Source organism: Artemia sp. Qi Xiang Cuo, chromosome 6 (assembly GCF_049724085.1).
Source record: "Artemia sp. Qi Xiang Cuo chromosome 6, ASM4972408v1, whole genome shotgun sequence".
NCBI lineage: Eukaryota > Metazoa > Arthropoda > Branchiopoda > Anostraca > Artemiidae > Artemia > Artemia sp. Qi Xiang Cuo.
Genome location: NC_142799.1, coordinates 26,890,621 through 26,910,967, shown reverse-complemented (window position 1 = coordinate 26,910,967; position 20,347 = coordinate 26,890,621). Strand labels below are relative to the sequence as shown.

The window sequence follows — 20,347 nt, the reverse complement described above, 5'->3', positions numbered from 1 at the left end:
CCCTAAGGCTACCACGCGAGAAGGATACTCCCACTGAATCCCTTGGCCAATCGCCATTCCAACCTACTTCTAAAACTCTTCCTAGAGCCCCCCCCCCCCCCGACTACGCGGTCCAAAACAGTTAAACAATTGTCAGGAATTCAGGCCTTAGCCGCAACTAACTCTAATAAAAGAGGTGAGATGCCTGGCAAAAAGAGGAAAAAGGATGAAACTCGCTCGCTAGAGATAGTGCAACCCCTCTCTTCAAGTGTCCCAGAAACTAGTACTACCGATTACCCCAATTATTATACTGTCTCAATCAAGAAAACAAATACCCAACCCTTATCAAAAAATCGAATAATACAAATTAGGGAAGCTGTCTTTCTGATCACCAAGGTAAATTTTGAACTTGTTTTCAAGCAGGACGAGTCTATTGATATTTACTTTACGTCTTCTCAGGCGGCAAACCATGTCCTGTCAAAATCAAAGAAATAATTCTTGATGGCTCGAAAATTTTAGCCACAAAAAAAGATGTGAAAAAGTTACACAAGTATGTGCTGTATGGTGTTGATACCAGTGTAAAAGTGGAGGAACTAATAGATTCTTCAGGCCTTCTCATAAATTCTTCAACTGCAATAAGGCTAAGTTTAGACAAAGAAGGAATCCTTCGCCCAAGCCGTTCAATCCTCCTTTCCTGCAAAGTTGAGCTAAACAGAGAAATACGTGCCCTGACTCAGACTCTTTTTACAGAAATTGTAACCGTAAGGGACACACAGCCCTCCAAAAACAATCTTGCCCAGCTCACCAAAAGCGAGTCGTAATCCTTAGAACATCTGATAAAATGAACCTACCCTACTCAGTTGTAGCTGCAAGAATCCCTCGGTAACCCACACCCTATCGGCCCAGTAGAAGCCAAGCAACAGTTGCTGTAGAAGATGCAAAGACAATATCATTTCCAAAAGAGGCAAACAATATTCATACTCACGGTTCTAGTCAGTCCCCGCGTCCCTTACCTAAGTTTCTTCAACATCCTGCCCTCCAAAAGATTCATCCGAAAGTAGCCAAGAATGGCAAAGGCTTGTAACTTATCTCGCAGTCAGTCGCTTAATTGAGGTTAGTAATGAACCTGAGGAAACCAAAAATATTCTCAAGAAGAAAGCTATGACTAATCTCCTAGGCGATGACATCTTACTAACAGCTACAGCTCAACTATCTTCCATCAAAAAGACACAGATTCCACATCGAAGCTAGTTAAGTCTGTAGATTCAACTGCAAATCAAATTAATACAGGCTCTGACAATGCCATAGACCCCAAGACGGTAGTCAGTGACACTGTCCTAGTCAAAGGCATGAAATCTAAGAAAAAAACGGCAAACTTTCCATCCCAGTCCAAAATTACCACCAATGATATTTCGTCGGCTGAAGAAGAATTCTAATATTCAAATCAAGGAAATGATAAAACTCAGACCACAATGGATATTTAAATGTGCACTATGCAAGATTTTACGTTTCTCACGAATTTATCACTGTGCAATAATGTTGTTTTAACTATTACGATGACCAAAATAATTTGCCCACCAGCCCCTTAGCTAGCCCCTTAAACCATATTAACTGTGAATATCTCGACACTTTTGATTTTGTAAAAAATGTAAAACCTAAGCTAATGGAAGAGCCCAAACTTAATGTTATTTGATTTAACATCAAAAGCATACGGGGTAAGTGGGCTAATTTTAAAGATCTAATTTTAATTAACGGTTACTGCCCTTTCGACGTAATTGGAATAACGGATACGTGGCTTTCAGAAATTGATGATACTAATGAATTTTCCCTCCCTGCCTTTCAAGCTATTCATATTGAAAGAAAATTAACCAAGTCCTCTGGCGGCATTTCTCTTTACATCCGGTCAGGTCTAAAATTCACCAGGCTATTAGACTGTGAATCCTTTCTCGCAACCTATAAATAATAGATGCATTTATTCAATAATCGTAGACACAAGTGTTGACGACAATTTTTTTTTTTTCATTGTTCTATAAACCACCCTCATTTCCGGCACCTTTCTTTTGTAATCTGTTTGATGATTTTTCTAGTTTTATTAATTTACCACAAAAGAAGGCAATAGTTTTTGGGGACTTCAATTGTAATTTACTAAATGTTAGCAATAATAGTGGTTGTGATACCTTCTTTGAGACATTTACCTCTAGTAGTCTTCTTCCCACAATCCTTTTTCCTACTAGAGTTGATCCTATGAGGTCTACAGCTACTGTAATTGATGACATTTTTGTATCCACTTCCCTAGGAAACCACCTGTCCTCCAAAATAATATTCTCTGACCTGTCAGAACATTTTCCAATATATCTCTCCCTACCCTCCCTAAGAACTACTCAACCCTCTAGAGCCAATACTCCTACGTCTAATAGAATATACAATACCGTAAATATGAACCGATTCACGGATCATTTAAAATCCTTTGATTGGTCCAAGGTTTTGGATTGTCAGGATGTGAATTCAGCCATAAATGGTTTTACATAGGGACTGAGTGATCTTATAAGTTCAACCTTTCCAGTCCGTAGATCAAACCGAAAAACTACCCATATACGCACCTGGATGTCCAATAGCCTGTTAATCTCTTCGTACCGTAAAAATGACCTATATAAGTTAGCTTGCAAAACCAGTAGCGTTATTGACCTAACTAATTATAAAAAATACAAAAACTAATGGACCAAACTCGTCCGGGAAGCCAAAAAATATTATTATTCAAAAATCTCTCACTGCAAAGGGAACTTGCAAAAAATTTGGTCCACAATAAATGAAATTCGTGAAAGAAAAGGAATTCAAGATCTATACCTATTAACCTTAAGGACATCAGAGGCAGATTAATTGACCCAATTTCAGTACGGATGCTTTTAATAGTTATATCACCAATGTTCCAAATACTAACTCCTGTTCCCCCTCCCAGTCAGTACACCCTAGCAAGAATCCCACATCCATGTTTTTCTCTCCAACTGACAGTAAAGATGTGCTTCAAGTTATCGAATCTCTCTCTAATAGTAGTACAACGGACTTCTTCGGCATAAGTAATAAGCTTCTTAGGACCGTATCTTCGTATGTTTGTGAGCCCATTGTGCACATAGCAAACCTGTCTATGACCAATGGAGTCTTCCCAGAAATATTTAAATCAGCAACTGTTATCCCGATTCATAAAAAAGGCGATCTGTCTGAGACAAGTAATTATCGTCCTATTTCACTTCCCCCAGTTATATCTAAAGTACTCGAGAGAATTATCTTCCGACGTCTTTCTCCCTTTTTATTGGGGATTCATCCTTCAGATTCGTTGATTTCTCCTCATCAATATAGCTTCCATTCCAAATTTTGAACTGCTCATGCATTAATCGACACCACACAGTTTATAGGTTCCCAACTTGACCTTAAAAATAATGTATTGGGCTTATTTCTGGATTTTCCTAAGGCCTTTGACATGGTTGATCACGGTGTTTTATTAAGTAAACTCAATAGCTTAGGGATTCGTGGAGTTCCTTTCCCATGGTTCGGCTCTTATCTCTCTGGTAGAGTCCAGAGTGTGAGTCTGGGCGGCATGACCTCGCATCCCCTACCTGTCCTGAGGGGCGTCCCGCAGGGCTCTGTTCTTGATCCAATACTTTTTCTCCTTTATATTAATGATTTGGTTACGGACCTCGGTTCATCAGTGCACCCAGTACTTTTTGCTGACGACAGCAACTTTTTCATCATTGGCCCTAATTTACCATCCGTCGTCACATCTACTCAAATCCTTCTGAATAGAGTACAGGAGTGGTGTCTCGTTAACTGCGTGACTATTAACAGCAAGAAAAGTCAGGCTGTATTATTTCGAACCCCTTAAAAAAAAAAATGAAATACCCATTTATAAATCTATAATCAAATGGAATATAATACCCTCCAGTATCGAACTATCCACGAGTTTTCGCACGCTGTATAATGATGTTACAAAACTTTGATATTATAATTCTCTAAATTTTAATCAATTTACTTGAATTTACCCGTGTTTTCTCTTTCTTTTTTCTTTTTTTTTTCTCTCTTCTTCATTTTCAATCTTTTGTTGTTATGGTCCTCAACAAGTTCGTTTCCAGGATCTTTATTATTATTGGTGTCATGTTTTATTTTTTTTTTTCGAATAAATTGAATTGAATCCATACAACATTCATTTCCGTCGCAAATTTACTTACTCCCCCCCCCCCCCAATGGTCAAACACATACTCCAATAAATTCATACATATGTAATGAATTTAACATTGTTTAGATAAACCATTAAATCAATTCTAGACACCGCTGACTATCATTAAACAGCGAAGTGGGCTCTATGTATTATTTTTTTTTCCCCAAGGCACTTCGTGTCGAAAGAATTGTAGAAACTTCGGAGGGGGAACATTTGATTGTAAATCAAAAGCTCCAGTGCCCTTTTTAAGAGCCAAAGGTGATTAGAAGGCAAACAGACCTCGCCCCCAATGCCCCTTATTCCCCTAAAGACACAAGACAAAAACGTTGAGATAGCCCTTTTACTCAGCATAGTTGAAAGGTCCAATAACTACACCTCTGGGGATGACATCCCCCCAACAACACTTGGGACAAGGGCTTTAAGTTATGCAATTCACCATAGTGTTTGTTATTGGGAAACAGGGGCATGTTTGACCCTTGGTGTCTAGAAAGGCCAAGGGTATTAAAGCGAAGCTTTCAGGGAATGTTGATCTAAATCAAAACACACTATGCGCATGCAGGTTGCGAAAAGAGCGTATCTCAGGAACGACGTCGGGAATAAAGTAGGAACTTTCAGTGAATGATGAGGAAGAAGATCAATTGACCGAAAGGCAATATGTGCATGCTGCTACTGCTACTACTGCAACTGCTACGTCTGCTACAACTAATCCTAAGGCTAAGGGTACTAAGGTGAAAAAATCGGGAATTGTTGAGGGTTAAATTAAACTAAATCAAAAAACACTATATGAATACAGATGGACAAAATGGCGTATCAGCAATATCTTAGGAACGGCTTAGTCTTAAGTTGAAACTTTCAGGGCATGATGAGGAAAATGTTCAACAGACCAAAAGGCAACATATACACAACTACTACCACTGTTACTATTTTTTAATAATAGTAACACTACTACCACTACTCCAAAGGCTAAGGGTACTAAGGTGAAAATATCAGGAATTATTGAGGGGGAAATTAAACTAAATAAAAACACACTACATGCATACAGGTTGTCAAAAGGGCGTATCAGCAATATTTTAGGAACAGTTTAGAGTATTACGTTGAAACTTTCAGGGCATGATGAGGGGAATGTTTAACTGACCAAAAGGCAATATATACATACTACTATCACTGTTACTATTTTTTTTTTAAGTAGTCTTGGTTATGATGTTTGTTTTTTTGTTGTTGTTTTTTTTATGTTATGAGAAATAAAGACACATGCCTCAAAATAAAGATTGTTTTCATTAATGTGCAAATTAGATTCTGGTCTTTAGAAAGTACAGGGGGCGTTATTCCTACTCCTCTTTGTGGTAGCTTCTGCTCGTTTTGAATTTAATTTGGTTATTTATTGTAATTTCTGTTCGTTTTTTATTTCATTTATCTATTGATATAGTGATTTACTGTAACTAAACACTTGAAAAATTATTTAATTGTATTTCTTCTCATCTTTGGTTTAATGCAGCTCTTTACTTTTCTTTGAAAAACTTCTTTATGGAACTGGTTTTAAAAATTAAGTTGAAAAAAAGAGTTATGTATGGAAAATTCAGTTTATATATAATTCAGGGTATATATTTGACCGTTATGAGAGGAGGAAGCTGAAGTAAAATTGCGACGGAAATGAATGTTACATGCATTCACGATGAAATACTAATTCTAAAGATATTTCTATTTCTCAGCTATCGCAATAATCAGTGAATAAAAAATTTACTGTAAAAACCCTATTTCCTCTATAAAAGTATCATAGATTTCCTCTGTAATCGCAAAAATTATGTTTTAAAATCATATTGCTCAACTTCAGCTTCAGTCGAATTTGATTTGGTTCTACAATTGCATAAATTCTTGCGTTCTCTTACTTATTTATTTATTATTATTATTAATTTGATGGTTTTAGTTTTTGGGTCTTTTTCTCTGGTCTTCATTTCCCTCTTGTTGTCCTGTTGCTGGTTGAAAAAAAGTTAATTTTTTTTTTTTTTTTTTTATTTTCGGGTAAGATTTCTGCTGTGGCGTGGTGAGCAATTAATATTATGTATATTATTTTTTTCTCTTTCTTATTTCTTTGATTGATTATTCATATATTTCGTTATTTATTACTTTAGTTGTTTAATCTGTGCAAAACAAGCTTGCCTCTCTGTCAGATATTGGTGTACTTAGTCTGTTATGTATAAATGATTGGAAAATTAATGAACCTGAACCTGAGCCTTAATATGTAAAGAAAAGGCATTTTTTAGTTAAACAGAAGGTTTTCAGAGCCTGGTTTCGGGCAGAACACAGTTTGCAGCCATTATACCTGCAAAGAGTAAGGAATGAAAAACCTCCCCTACGGTTTGTCCAAAAGACCACCCATACAAAAATTAAAATTTAGGTTGAAATATTTCTGTTTTCGAATTCAGACCAACCCAGACCCTTAGAGAAAGCGTCTGAACCCACCTCTAATTTTTTTTTTCTTTTTCTTTTTTTTTTAACAAAATAAACAATAGCTATATAAACTACTCTTAAATGAAGTTTAAACCATTTTATACAAACCAAAGGACAAAGAATGGGTATATAGCTAGTTAATGATGGCAGGTAAGCAGCTATTTAATCTGAATATCTGAATTCATAAATTCCTCTGAATATCCAGAGGAACATATTGTATGCTTGTGTGAAACATAAAATCTATTGGCCTTGCTTTTTTTTGTCAATCAGCGATAATTATATATAGTAGCCAAAAGTTACTTAAAGAGATCTCCCAATGGTCTCGTGACTGGTTCCATCCTTGTGCTTCCCTGCTGTTTGTTGGTGTGGGAGATTCACTGTTTGCTGATGAAACTGACGGGCTACGTTTCCCTTGGCTGCTACTATCGTCTGCCTAAAAAAACAATATTAAAATTAACACAAGCCATATCTGAAAATAGGAAGGAGAGAAGGGATTCTACCAAACAAAATTTGAAAATACTGACCTAGAAAAATATACTTTTTATGCATCTAAAAACTAACAAAAACAGACAAAAAAAAATCAAATTACATTTGCCTGTAGAGCTGTATTCTTGCAATTGTGAACGCAGACCTATGCAAAAACAACCCAAGTTGAGAAAACATTCTTACAACTTTAGCTAAAACGTCGACGGTAGGAATACTGTCTGTTTTTCCTCTCAAGCTTAATGAAAAATGTTCAACAAAATATAAATGCTTCACAGCTCTACATATTTTATCTTCTTTTCATCAATAGGCAGAGATACACAGCTCGGAAAGACATTTGAAAAGTCAAAACAAATGCAACAAAACACGAACTCTGCGAAAACTTGAAAAATGCAACCTATTGAGTGGATGTGATTGTATAATAGAGGAATAGAAATCAGCTACCCACTGTAAAGCATCACAGCAATTATTTCCAGATTGTGATTGGCTGGGAATTACTGACGTTTTGAATTATGTAGGTAGATATACAAATATTGTGATATTTTTGACAGGAAGAGATCACATTGATTCCGTTGATTTTGAATTAAAATCAAGTATTTTGCAGGCATGAAGACATGGCAAATTGTAGAAATAGCCAAGACAGATAGTCCAAGTGATTGAGAGGGAAATCTGGGATTAGCCCTATATGATCCAAATAAATGCATATACATATGGATTTTCTACGAATAGAACTTTCAAAGATGAAGGATTTTTCAGGGAAAATTGTTAAACCAGGAGGGGAAGGGGGATTTCCTGGCATGATTTGAAAAGCGGTCAGAAATTAAACAAAAAAAAAAACTTTTTTACAACTGAAAGTAGGGAGCAACATTAAAACTTAAAAAGAACAAAATTATTCTGTATATGAGGGGGGCTGCCCCTTCCTCATCCTTTGCTTTTCATGCTGAAGTCTAACTTTTTGTCACAATTCTATAAGAAATGCTGCTCAAATACAAGGGCCATTAAATTTGAATGAGAATTATTCTTAAAGAATTGACAAAAAGTCAAACTTTAGCTCAAAGAGTGAGGGTTGAGGAAGGGGTAGCTCTCCTCATATACAGAATAGTTTCTGCTAGTTCTAAGCTTTAATTTTGCTCCTTATTTTCAGTTGAAAATAAACTGTTTTTTTTTTAAATTTAATTTCTATAGTAAAGGCTGCAAGCTAGACAGTTTTAATAGTTGGCTGGTATCATTAGATGGCATTGATTGTTTATTATTGTCTTAAAATCAATGAGTTTTCACTCTAATCAGCTTCCCATACTTTTCACAAGAGACACTTCTTTGAAGAAGGAGCAGAAGGGATTTGACCAAGAGCAATAAGCTAGGAAACTTTACACAGTTAAAATGCTCCCGTCTCTGGTCTACGCCCATAATAGAAAAGGAAACTTTTTTACAAAAAGTAAAAAAAGATATCTAACAAGAGTTAGAACTTTTGTTACACTTTCAAGACAACAAAAATTAACAGAAGTGAATATTTGAGACTATAACATGGACAGAATTAGCAATAAAAAATACTAGCAACATCTGTCTATCCTAAAGTATAGTGTTACCCATCAGAGTAAAAAAAAAAAATCGGATTTTTATGCTAAAGGCTGCAGCTTAAACAGTTTTATATTTTGCTAGCAGCATTACATGGCATTGACAGTTTTTTTTTGTATTTTCGATTTAAGTGTTCACTCTATGTAGTTTCCTAATACTTTGGAAAGGACTACAAAGCCAGCCAAACCTCAGCTCACCCTTCTCTTAAAATCTTAAATAACTGCTCGGATAATAGTATTATCCAAGCCTGATTTTCCATACACATCTACGGAATTATGATTCCCCCAATGTGAGGAAACAGCAAGAGCTCCCTAGTTCAAAAGAACCCTTACCCTAATAAGATTTTCCAATAACATAAGAAAAACACATGACAATTGATGAAAATCTGGCCACTAGAGTTTTAATATACACTACGTTTTGAAACATCATGCAATTTGAAAAACATTGAGTTTTTTTCCCCATCCTGAGGTGTGTGCAGCTATGCATATGAATCTCTGCTGTTTACTCATTGTAATAGAAGACAAAAGCTTATTGACAATGTAGGTCTAGAAGAAAAAACGAAAGCAGAAAAAAATAGGAAGAACAGAACAATCTAGACACTTGAAAAACTTAACAACAAAAAACAAGAAAGAAGGGAAAAAACAAGAGAGGAAAAGGGATAGCAAAGCTAGAAAAAAGCAGAATAAAACAACAGTTACTTGAGACTCTCCTCCTGCTTCATTGGTATCAGATAACTGGATCAAATCTGTTGTTGCTTTCAGTGCATTTTCTTCATCAAACCATGTTTCATCTTCTGAAACAAAAGAAGGAAGCTTTTATAGCAAAAAAAAATGCTCATCAATTTAAGAAAAATACTAAAACTATATTTACAAATACATTCACAACAACATTGCTATAAGCCAAGGTATGCCATACAAATCTAACTAAGTACAGGCGTGATTTCTAAAAAATAATTAAAGATAGACTGTTTAGAATAGGCCTCCCCAATTTTGTAAGGTTGATAGTGAGTATGTATATTTGTGTGAGTGAAATTATATAAGTTGCTAGTAGGGTTTCTAGGTTCTTTAATATCAAGCTGGGAGTAAAACAGGGCAGCACTATTTCTCCTAAACTGTTTAATATTTTTATAAATGATGTTGTTGATAATTTAGAGAATAATGGGCTCTGAAGGTTAGTCTAGGGACCCAAAAACTGCCCCTTTTATTATTTGCTGATGGTATTGCTTTGATGGCTAGTACAGCACAAGATCTGCAGATGCTTCTGAATCTCAGAGAGAAATATTTGGAGATTAAAATAAAATTAAGGCTGAATGTTGAAAAGAGTGAAGTTGTTATTAAAAAAAAGGAAACTAAGTGGGGAAGAAAATTGCTGATTTTAATTTAGTAATAAGGAACTGAATGTAAGCAAAAGAATAACATATTCGGGATTTGTTTTATTAGAAAATGGAAGTTTAAAGAGTCATACTCATGAAATAATTAATAGAGGTAAAGTGGCCAAATCTGCAATTTTTTGAAACCCAACAATAATGACAATTAAAGCCTAAAAAAGCATAAGAGAATATTTAATACAAAAGTATTACTAGTGGATAGAATATGGAGCAGAGATTTGGGGTGGAGAAGCAGCTCAGCTGTAGGAGTCCCTCCAGCTCCAGTATTATAAAGGAGAATTTGGACTACACCAAATGACTCATTCAAAGATTCTGAAAGTTGATATGGACCTGTTTTCTTTAAAGCTACATAAGTCTATTATGATGCTTGGATTTTGGTTGAAGTTAACTAAGAGAAATGAGGATAGACTAGCAAGAGCAGCATATGATCATATGTTGAATAATGGTTTGAAAACTTCACGGCCATCCCAAATTCATTTCTAGAAAGAGTGGGAATGCCTTGCTTTTTGAATGATGATCTTGGTCCTCAGATTTAGAAAGCCAGGTACACTTTATTTTACAGGGTCAAGAAATTCAGTATTAGCAAGGACTGGTTTTAAACTCTACAACATTGAAACATTATATCTAGCTAAGTAAAAAAAAAGTAAGCATGACGGGGGACTAGACCCTTAAGGTCCAAACCAGCGGTGCTGATCTCCGTTTCATGGCCCTCAGCCAGGAAGTGCGATGGAGGGCTGGGGGCCAGCCATCCTGTGGTTTCGCAGACCTTTCCTGCATACCTTCCCCAGATTTCTCCAGGTACCCATTTAGAGCTGGGTCGACTCTGGCTAAGCTTACAGAGTCACACCACTGACCCGCGTCCCAAACCCAAATAACTGGCCACTCCAGGGATCGAAGCCGTGCCCCTTGGGACAAAGAATTCTCAACCCAGCGCACGTCCACTTAGCCAGGACGGCCTAATATCTTTTTTAGATCTTTTCTCTGGAAGCGCCCAGTGCTCTTTGATTTAAGAGAAAAATATTTACATGGGATTGATTTGCTGCTATTCCTGGTATTTTACAAAGTAGTAACTCAACCACAATAAATCAAGCTGCTGTGTTTATGGATAAATGTTCAGAAATAAAAAAAAAACCCTTAGGCTTTTGAAATACACTGATTTATCTATCTATCTGTTGTTGCCTTTCTGGCAAGGCCATATTACTGTAAAAATTTGAATAGGTTGTAGCGTTAAGGCACTCAAGATCAAGGAGGCTACTGATTTTTTTTTTTTTTTTTTTATTGCATTGCATTTGTTTAAGAAATAAGGAACATTTGAAAATGTTACTCTATTGAATGCTCTCTTAGTGACAATTGAGACCAGTAAAAGCTTCAGCTTAGGGGTGCCCAAGATGGAGAGGCTTAATGATATATACTTTTTTTATTGCAACAATACTCCAAAACAAGAAATATTTTTAAAATTGTAGAATACTGAACAACCTATTTTTCTTAAAATAGAAATTGTAATTAAGTAAGGAAACCCAGGAATACAAAAATCAAATGAAAAAAGGCTCCAAATTTGATCCCTTATTTGTGATCTGTGGTTAAAGATAACGAACCCCAATGTTAATCCCCTATTCAGTACAGCTTATTGCAATTAATTATAATAGCTTATTGAATATGAGTAATTACTGTACTCTGTTAAATGTGGTTTGAACATCAAAACAAACTTCTCACAAAAAACAACAACAACAACAAAAATGCAAACCCATATAATCTTTGAAATTGACCAAATATACTGTTAGCTTATATTGATATTATTACCATATTCTAATTCTAATATTCCAAGAATTTTCTATCTGTAAAAGGACAAATTGAGCTCCAATAATAAGCATATAATTCACTGCAAATGGTTTCAATGAGTGCATTTTAGTGCAAATCAATAATTGCAATTACAAATTGAATGCCAAAAACTTAATTGCAGTAAGCTTGTGGCCTAAATTTGGGGTCCCGCCATTATCATTAGCCTTTAGCAAACCTTTGGTTGGTAAGATCTAAAGCCCAGCCCTCATGAGCGCCGGCAGGGGGGCCATGCCCCCCTGGAAATTTGGGACTATAAAGTACTTATAAGGAAGCCAAAGGAAAGAGAGTAGAATAGGGAAAAACCATGGAAAAAATGTTTGTTGCCCCCCTTGTTGGCTGCCTGCCAATAAATTTAGTAAGAAAAATATAAGTTCTAATTTGTAACTGAGTAACCCTTAATCAGTTTCCCACAAACATTTTTTCTATGTGATTTGGTCGGAGCAAAAAAAAAAAAAAAAAAAATTCTTCATATTAATGAATGGTAAGTAAAAAACAATCCATGTCAATAATTAAATAAAAACTAAAAACTTTTTTAACTAAAAGTTAGGAGCGATATTAAAACTTAAAACTAACAGAAATTATTCCGTATATGAAAGGGGCTGTCCCCTCCTCAATGCCTTGCTCTTTACGCTAAAGTATTTTATTGTTTTAAAAAATATAGTTGTGAGAAAGAGTCAAACTTTAGCGTAAAGAGCGAGGCATTGATATACGGCCTTCCATATACGGAATAATTTCTGTTCGTTTTAAGTTTTAATGTCGCTCCTTACTTTCAGTTAAAAAAAAACTTGTTTTTTTTTATTTAATTTCTGATCGTTTTTGAATTAATGCAGGTTTTGATTTTGGCTCACCGTACATGAATAATTAAAACAAAATTTGCATATTAATTTTACTTTTTTTTTGGTTAGATGGCTTTCTCGAAAGTTGTTTAATTTCATTTAAGAACATTTTTATTAGTAATAAATATACGTAACTTACGAATTAACTTACGTAATGAATTTCCACATTCGTATATTTTTATCACGTATATTACGGGTTCACCCCCTAGTCAATACCTCGCTCTTTACGCTAAAGTTCAAATTTTTTTCCAATTTTTTAAGAATGACCCCTTAATCACAAAGACCGTTAATTAGAATAAGTAGCTCTTATAAACTAAAAAAAAAATTAGCCTAGAGAGCGAGGTATTGACTAGGGAGCGAACTGAATCAAATACGTAATAACTTTCGTTCGTTTTAAGGTTTGATGTTGCTCCTTACTTTCAGTTGAAAAACTTGTTTTTTTTTAATTTGATTTCTGATCGTTTTTTTTTTAATAATGCTGGGAGATCCGTTGCCCCCTTCATAGCAATGTCCCTTCCCCCATGAAAACTTTCTCCGTGGAAAGTTCTTCTCACGTAACCCCCCCTCCCCCCCCCCCACTACCAGAACCCCCCCCCCCCCCCGACAATGTCTGTACACTTCCCAATAACCAATACCATATGTAAACGTTGGTCAAAGTTCATAACTTGTAGCCCCTCCTCCGGGGACTGTGGGGGATTAATCATCCTGAAATATCATAGTTATTATATTTTTCGACAATACTGAACAAAATGGTTATCTTAAAATTTTGATCGGGTGACTGGGGAAAAAAAGAGCGTGAGAGGGGGCCTAGTTGCCCTCCATTTTTTCGGTCACTTAAAAAGAGAAATAGAGCCTTTAATTTTCGTTCGAATGAGCCCTCCCGCGATATTCTAGGACCACTGGATCGATACCATCACCTCTAGGGGAAAGAAAAACAAATAAACACGCATCCGTGATCTTCTTCTGGCAAAAAATACAAAATTCCACATTTTTGCAGATAGGAGCTTGAAACCTCTACGGTAAGGTTCTAGGATACGCTGAATCTGATGGTGGGATTTTCATTAAGGTTCTATTACTTTTAGGGGGTGTTTACCCCTTTTTTTCAAAAATAAGGCAAATTTTCTCAGGAGCGTAACTTTTTATGGGTAAGACTAAAGTTGATGAAACTTTTATATATTTGAAATCAACATAAAATCTTATTCTTTTGGTGTATTTATTGGTATCAGTTTCCTTTTTTTAGAGTTTCGGTTACTATTGAGGTGGGTCGCTCCTTACTTACAGTTTGTTACCACGAACTGTTTGATTTAAGAAACAAAAATTCAATTTTTTGTATTAGTTTTTAATATCATGTTCAAAGTTGTCCTGGCTAACGAGTTGTATTAGCTATAGCATTTAGTTTTAATTTATAGTAGAAATGTGGAGGGAGAAGTGTTAAAAGTAGTTGTGCAAGGGGTCATGGTGGCAAGAGCAGTCGTGATATAAAAGTGGCTGAAGGAGCAACCGTCATATTATAGGAGTACAAGGCTAATGGTAAGAATATTCCTGTTATGAGAGGTCGTTTTGAGAGTATCCTGAGTGGAATTTGTTAGCTTGGAGCCATGGGGATATAAGTGGGTGTGGTGAAAGTATTAGTGAAACTAAGTGTATGAACAGTTGGAGTAGCAGGAGATGCTGTAGGAGTAGTTGTGCTAGGAGTAGCTGTCAAAAGAAGAGTTGTCATATGAGTAGTCCTGGTTAAAATAATAGCAGCTGTAGCAGCAGCGGCCAGGAGTAGTCGATTTAGGAATAGACGCTTAGAAAGGATTGAATAGAAACTGTCATGGTAGGATTAATCGTGGTGGGACAAGTCATGGTATGATTAATGGCTAATGGTGGAAGGAGGAGTCGTAATAACAGTAATGATCGTATCATTAGCAGTAATAATAGTAGAAACAGCAGCAGCACTAGAGATGGCTGCTTTCTGTGAAACGATCTCAATTAAGTGGTTTTTCTAAAGCTGAATTTCTTTTCATTTCAAACTGTGACTAAATCTATTAAGGTGACTAATTTTCAGCGCCTGGGAATTCTCGCGGATTAAAAGGAGAGGGAGAGTAAACTTTGCCCGATCCCCTGGGTGTTTCAAGCCCTCCAGTTACAGTTCCTCAATTACCACCGAATGCTCCAAGTCGATACAGATGCAACACGCCTGTATTAATACATAGGGCAACAGGGAGAAGGGAGAATTTTTGTTTTGATTCTCCAGGCTCCAATTTAAGTACTTCCACAATATATAGTAGTCAAAATATAATACGAAAAAATTTTTTAGACTGTTTGATTTAGACCAGTGGTTCCCGCCTGATTTTGGGCCATACCCACCTAAGCATTTCTAAAAACGTGATTCTCCCCTCGTGGCATCTATATTTTGCTATTCAAAATTTTACGCGTATTCGGCTGAAGGAGCCTTAAAATATCTTTGGGTTGATATCTTGGTATCTTTTTGGGTGGTCCACTAGGTATATTTTATACTAATTAAAACTATTGTCTGAATACAACACCTTTTATACAATGTATAAAGTTGTTTTAATACAATTATGTATCTGTTTTGCTTTTTAAATGCATGTGAATGTGAAATTAACATGAGTTTTTTTTCACTATTAAGGCTCTAAAACATAGTTAGCAGAAGGGTGACGTCCTGCTCCTGACCCACCCAAATATTGGCCATATTCCCCTTTACCGGTGGGGCCTGCACCCCATTTTTGGAATCACGGATTCAGACAAATGCTCTTTAATAGTCGAAAGTGATTGGAGGGCAACTAGCCCCCCCCCCCATGTCCATCATTCCCCCAAACACATCCAATAAAAATTTTGAGTTAGCCATTTTGTTCAGGATAGTTGATTTCTAGATAGAAAACATATTTTTGAGAAGGATAATCCCCCACAGCCCTCAGGACAAGGATTATAAGTTATGCCCTGGGGGCATATAAGGTTTTTATTGAAATCTTTGTCGTAGAAACTTGAAAAAAGGCTCATTCGATTTGAAATTCAAAGGGCTAGTACCCTTTTTAATAGTCGAAAGTGATTTGAGGGCAACTAACCCCCTCTCACGCCCACCTTTTCCCCAAACACATCCAATTAAACATTTTTTGCAGTCATTTTATTCAACATAGTCGAAATTTTGGGAGCAAAAATCTTTAAGGACGACAACCCCTTCCCCCACAACCCTTTCGATAAGGGTTGTAATTTATATCCTGGGGCATATAAAGTTTTGATTGAAAGCGTTGTCGTATAAACTTTAAAAGGAATCATTCAATTGGAAATTGGAAGGAAATTTGCCTTTTTTAATACCTGAAAATGACTGGAGAGTAACAGACGTCCCTATCATACTCATTACTTTCCCAAACACATCGAACCAAAATTCTGATATTTTCGTTTTATTCAACGTAGTTGAACGTTCTGGAAATCAGGTATCTTAGGATGATAAACCCTTCAGGGCCCTCAGTACAAGGGCTATAAGTTAAGCCCGATGGGCATACAAGGTTTACATAGAAAGTTGCTGCATAAATCATGGACGGCGGGATCGCGCTGCCTAAATAAAGAACTGGGACACTCAAAAGCGTGACAAGGAATGATGAAAAAAAATAAAGCAGGATACTTTCCTAAAATCTTTTAGGCAAGGGTTTTAAGTTATGGGTTAGGGTATATAAGAACGATGTAGGCACAATGTATTCTTTTTTAATTTTTTCCTTTAGGGCAGGGCACGTCGTATTCAAGAAGTTGTCGTTGAAACTTCGAAAAGCGCTCATTAAATTGGAAATTACAGTGGCTTGTGCCCTTTTTAATAGTCGTCAGTTATTGGAAGGCGACTAACACCCCTCTCACGCCCACCATTTCCCTAAACACATCCAATCAAAAATTTAGATAGGCATGTTGTTTAACGTAGTTGAAAGTTCTGGAAATTCGGTCTTAGAGGATGACAACCACCCTAACAGACCTTAGGGTAAGGGTTGTAATTTATGCCCTGGGGGCATACAAGGTATTTATAGAAAGTGCTGTCGTTTCGAAAAGGGCTCATTTGATTGGAAATTGAAAGGCCTAGTACTCTTTTTAATAGTCGAAAGTGATTGGAAGGCTTGACATTTTTATAGTAAAGATCGAAGTGGGTATAATGTATTATTTTTTGTTGTTGTTGTTGTTTAGACCAGGACACTATGTATCGAAGGAGTTGTCGTGGGAACTTTGAAAAGGGCTCATTCGATTGAAAATAGAAAGGGCTTTCGCCCTTTTTAATAGTCGAAAGTGATTTGAGGGCAACTAATACCCCTTCCACCCCCACCCTCCCACGCCAACCCTCCCATTTCTGCTCTTAAAATTTAACCAAATCAAAATAGCCTAAGTGTATCCAAGCTATCAAAGGAAGTAAACAGATTTTTTTTGCGAATGATATCAAGTTTTCCATTTCAGGTCGACTAGAGCAGGTATGAAACTAAATTAAACAGTACTATTTATGTCCAGATTTTTAAAAAGGTGCATGTGGTTACAAATTGCTGAATGTTTTTCTCAAGCATACAAATAGAAGGCCAAAATATTAAGTCTTAAAAAAATAAAAAGATTTAAATTATTATCTTTGTTTTAACTGAACAGACTATGTCAATATAAAACGAACAGAGATTAATTTAAAAAAAAAAAATTCCGCAAAATAAGTTTTTCAAAGAAAAGTAAAAAACTTAATGAAACCAAAAATGAGCAGAACTAAAATCAAATAATCTACCAAGCGTGAAATTACTACGAATCAGCATCGATAAACAAGCGAAACCCAAAACGAACAGAAATTACAATAAATTACAGCATCAAACTCGAAACGAGCAGAAATTAACATAAGTTGGGCGCAAAACCCCTATGCCTTCCCAAGGTCAGAACAAAATTTGCACTTTACTAAAAAATACAAATGAATGTGCATTGTCAGTTTTTACACATATACTGATATTTAGTAATCAAAATGTTAATATTATTTGATTTATTAAAGTTATAAAAGTAAGAACATTTATATTGGTTCAGGAAAGCATATAATCTTTCACGATCCCGATTTTGATATGGCATCACTTGTCCATATTTCCACCTAAATTCATCTATGATGTCTACATTAACCTTTTGTATAATTTTAGGCCGTTGCCCCCGGGCCTACATGGATCATGTGCTCTGGAAGCATTTTTTTTACCTTTTGGCTGTTTTGGTAAGAATAACATTTTTCAAATGTTGCCCTACCACTTTTTAGCGGGGAAGGAGATTCAAGAGACAAAGTGATTGGATAAAGGGCACTTTGCCACCCTTGATCACTTTCTATCGTTTAAAACAGGGTGACAAACTTAGTCCCGCAATATCACGACCATTTTATAAATAGAGCACATGCTATTTTGGAACATAATTATCAGCAAATTGCCTGGAACCACAAGCATTAGAAACTGAACCAGAAGTATCAAATTCAAACCATCAGTATCATGAAATTTTTAATTTTTATGACAAATACACAAAGTTTTTCTTACTTTTCCCCGCCAATTCTTTATATTTTTTCAATGTTGCTTTGGTTTCAAATAAAATGAAAGCGTGGATTTTAATAGATACACTATTTTTGGCTATTCATTTGGTGATTTGTGTCTTTGTGTTCTCTGAACAAGCAGACATAGGCTAATTTAAGAAAAAGAGGGAATATCTAGAAGTAATTGTTTGAAAAACTGATAAAATTACTCCAGAGGTGATTATTTGTGTCAGTGTAGGTAAGTTAAATCAAAACATTTAAAGTTAATTACAAAGGGGTAGATAGTAAGAGTCAATCCTTGGTTAATTTTGCTGATAGAATAGTAGTCAGATAAAAAAAATAAACATGTCATTTGATTTCCGATTTCCTAATCTTTCCAAACATATTATTCACATCCATTATAACTGTGTCTAAGTCCTCATCCCCCTAATAGGGTGTGGTATACAATTAACTCTGAAAATCACTTTGTGAAATAGTACATTAACAGCGTATTCATAAACAAAATTTTATTTAGTCATAGCGGAGTAAAACTCTTCTTAAACTGTAAAAAGGATAGGCTTTTGCTATGGTTTTGGTCCTTATTGGTCATTAAGAGCTGGTTAAAACATCAGAAAAAAGCCGAACAAAAAAAAAGTAATCTTTTGTGCGTTAGCTATAGTTATATCTGCGTTTTTTTCAGACCCCCCCCCACACACAGAATCATTATATTTTTTAAGGCTTAAGGTTATATTTGTTCCTATTTGGGGGGGGGGGGACAGGGATACAATTATATTTTCAGTGGTAGATGACAATATAATTATATTCGTTCTCTTCTATCTATTTTTATCCTATATCTTAGATGTACAATTACAAACAATGAGAAAGTTCTTCCTTCACCATATTCAGAAAAATTCCTTTTAATTAATTTTCAGAGTTGCTTCCAGTGTAATGGCAGAGCAGCTCCCCAAGCTTTATGCAAAACTTGCTAATTTTATGGGCTTTCATTGCTTTTTTTACTTATTTTTCCTCAATAGTTGGTTCAGAATTCAAAATAGAAACATTTTGAAAACAAAACACAACATAATCATCAAATTTTGGATTTAGTTTTGAGTTATATCTGTCCCCGTTAGGGGGAATGGGGTGCAGTTACAATGGCAGTGGTCATTATATTTAGAAAGATAATAGAATAAGGAATCAAATGGTATTTTCCTTCTTTCTTTTCCTATCTTATTGCAAATCCTATAAGCAAAATTAACTAGGGACTGCGTACCTTACTATTCACCCCTATAGTAATTAAACACAAATATTTTGAATTAACTCATCTAGACAGTCGTAAATAACACATATGGAAAAATTATTCCTGTTAAATCAAGCAATTTTCTTCTAAGTATTCTGTCTTCTGTTCACATATCCATATGGCTGCTTATTCAAAGTATTTCAAGTTACAAGGGGCTATGCATGTAGCCAAAATCAATATATTTAAGAAAAGCTCCGCTTTCATTCAATGTGTATCCAAGTAACCATTGAAAAATATTAATTTAAAAAACTTCTTCCACAAAATACGTTTTTCAAGGAAAAGTAAAGAACTCCATTAAACAAAAAATGAACAAAAATAAAATCAAATAATCTACCAAGCGTGAAACTACCACAAATCAGCATCGATAAATAAATGAAACCCAAGACGAACAGATATTACAATAAAAAACCGAGTCAAACCCAAAACAAGCAGAAATTAACATGAGCAAGGCTCAAAACCCCTATGCCTTCCCAAGGCCAGAACATAATTTGCACTTTCCTGAAACAATATAAATGTTCTTACTTTTATAAGTTTAATAAATCAAATAATATTAACATTTTGATTACTAAATATCAGTATATGTGTAAAAACTGGCAATGCACATTCATTTTTATTTTTTGAGTAAAGTGCAAATTTTTTCTGACATTGGGAAAGCATAGGGGTTTTGCGCCCAGCTGATGATAATTTCTGCTCATTTTGAGTTTGATGCGGTTATTTACTGTAATTTCTGCTCGTTTTGGGTTTCACTTTTTTATCGATGCTGATTTGTAGTAGTTTCACGCTTGGAAAATTATTTGATTTT

General features: G+C 35.4%; 1 protein-coding gene across 2 annotated transcripts in view; it reads right to left on the bottom strand.

Annotated features, from left to right (window-relative positions):
• Reps (RALBP1 associated Eps domain containing) overlaps nucleotides 1-20,347 on the bottom strand; it is a 101,331-nt gene that overhangs the window by 67,340 nt on the left and 13,644 nt on the right. For both annotated transcript variants that reach the window (XM_089090590.1, XM_089090591.1), the window contains exons 2-3: nucleotides 9,394-9,488; nucleotides 6,938-7,070 (exon numbers count right to left, since the gene is read on the bottom strand). In XM_089090590.1, the coding sequence (XP_088946716.1) occupies nucleotides 6,938-7,070; nucleotides 9,394-9,488 (228 nt within the window). The remainder of the gene's footprint in view (nucleotides 1-6,937; nucleotides 7,071-9,393; nucleotides 9,489-20,347) is intronic.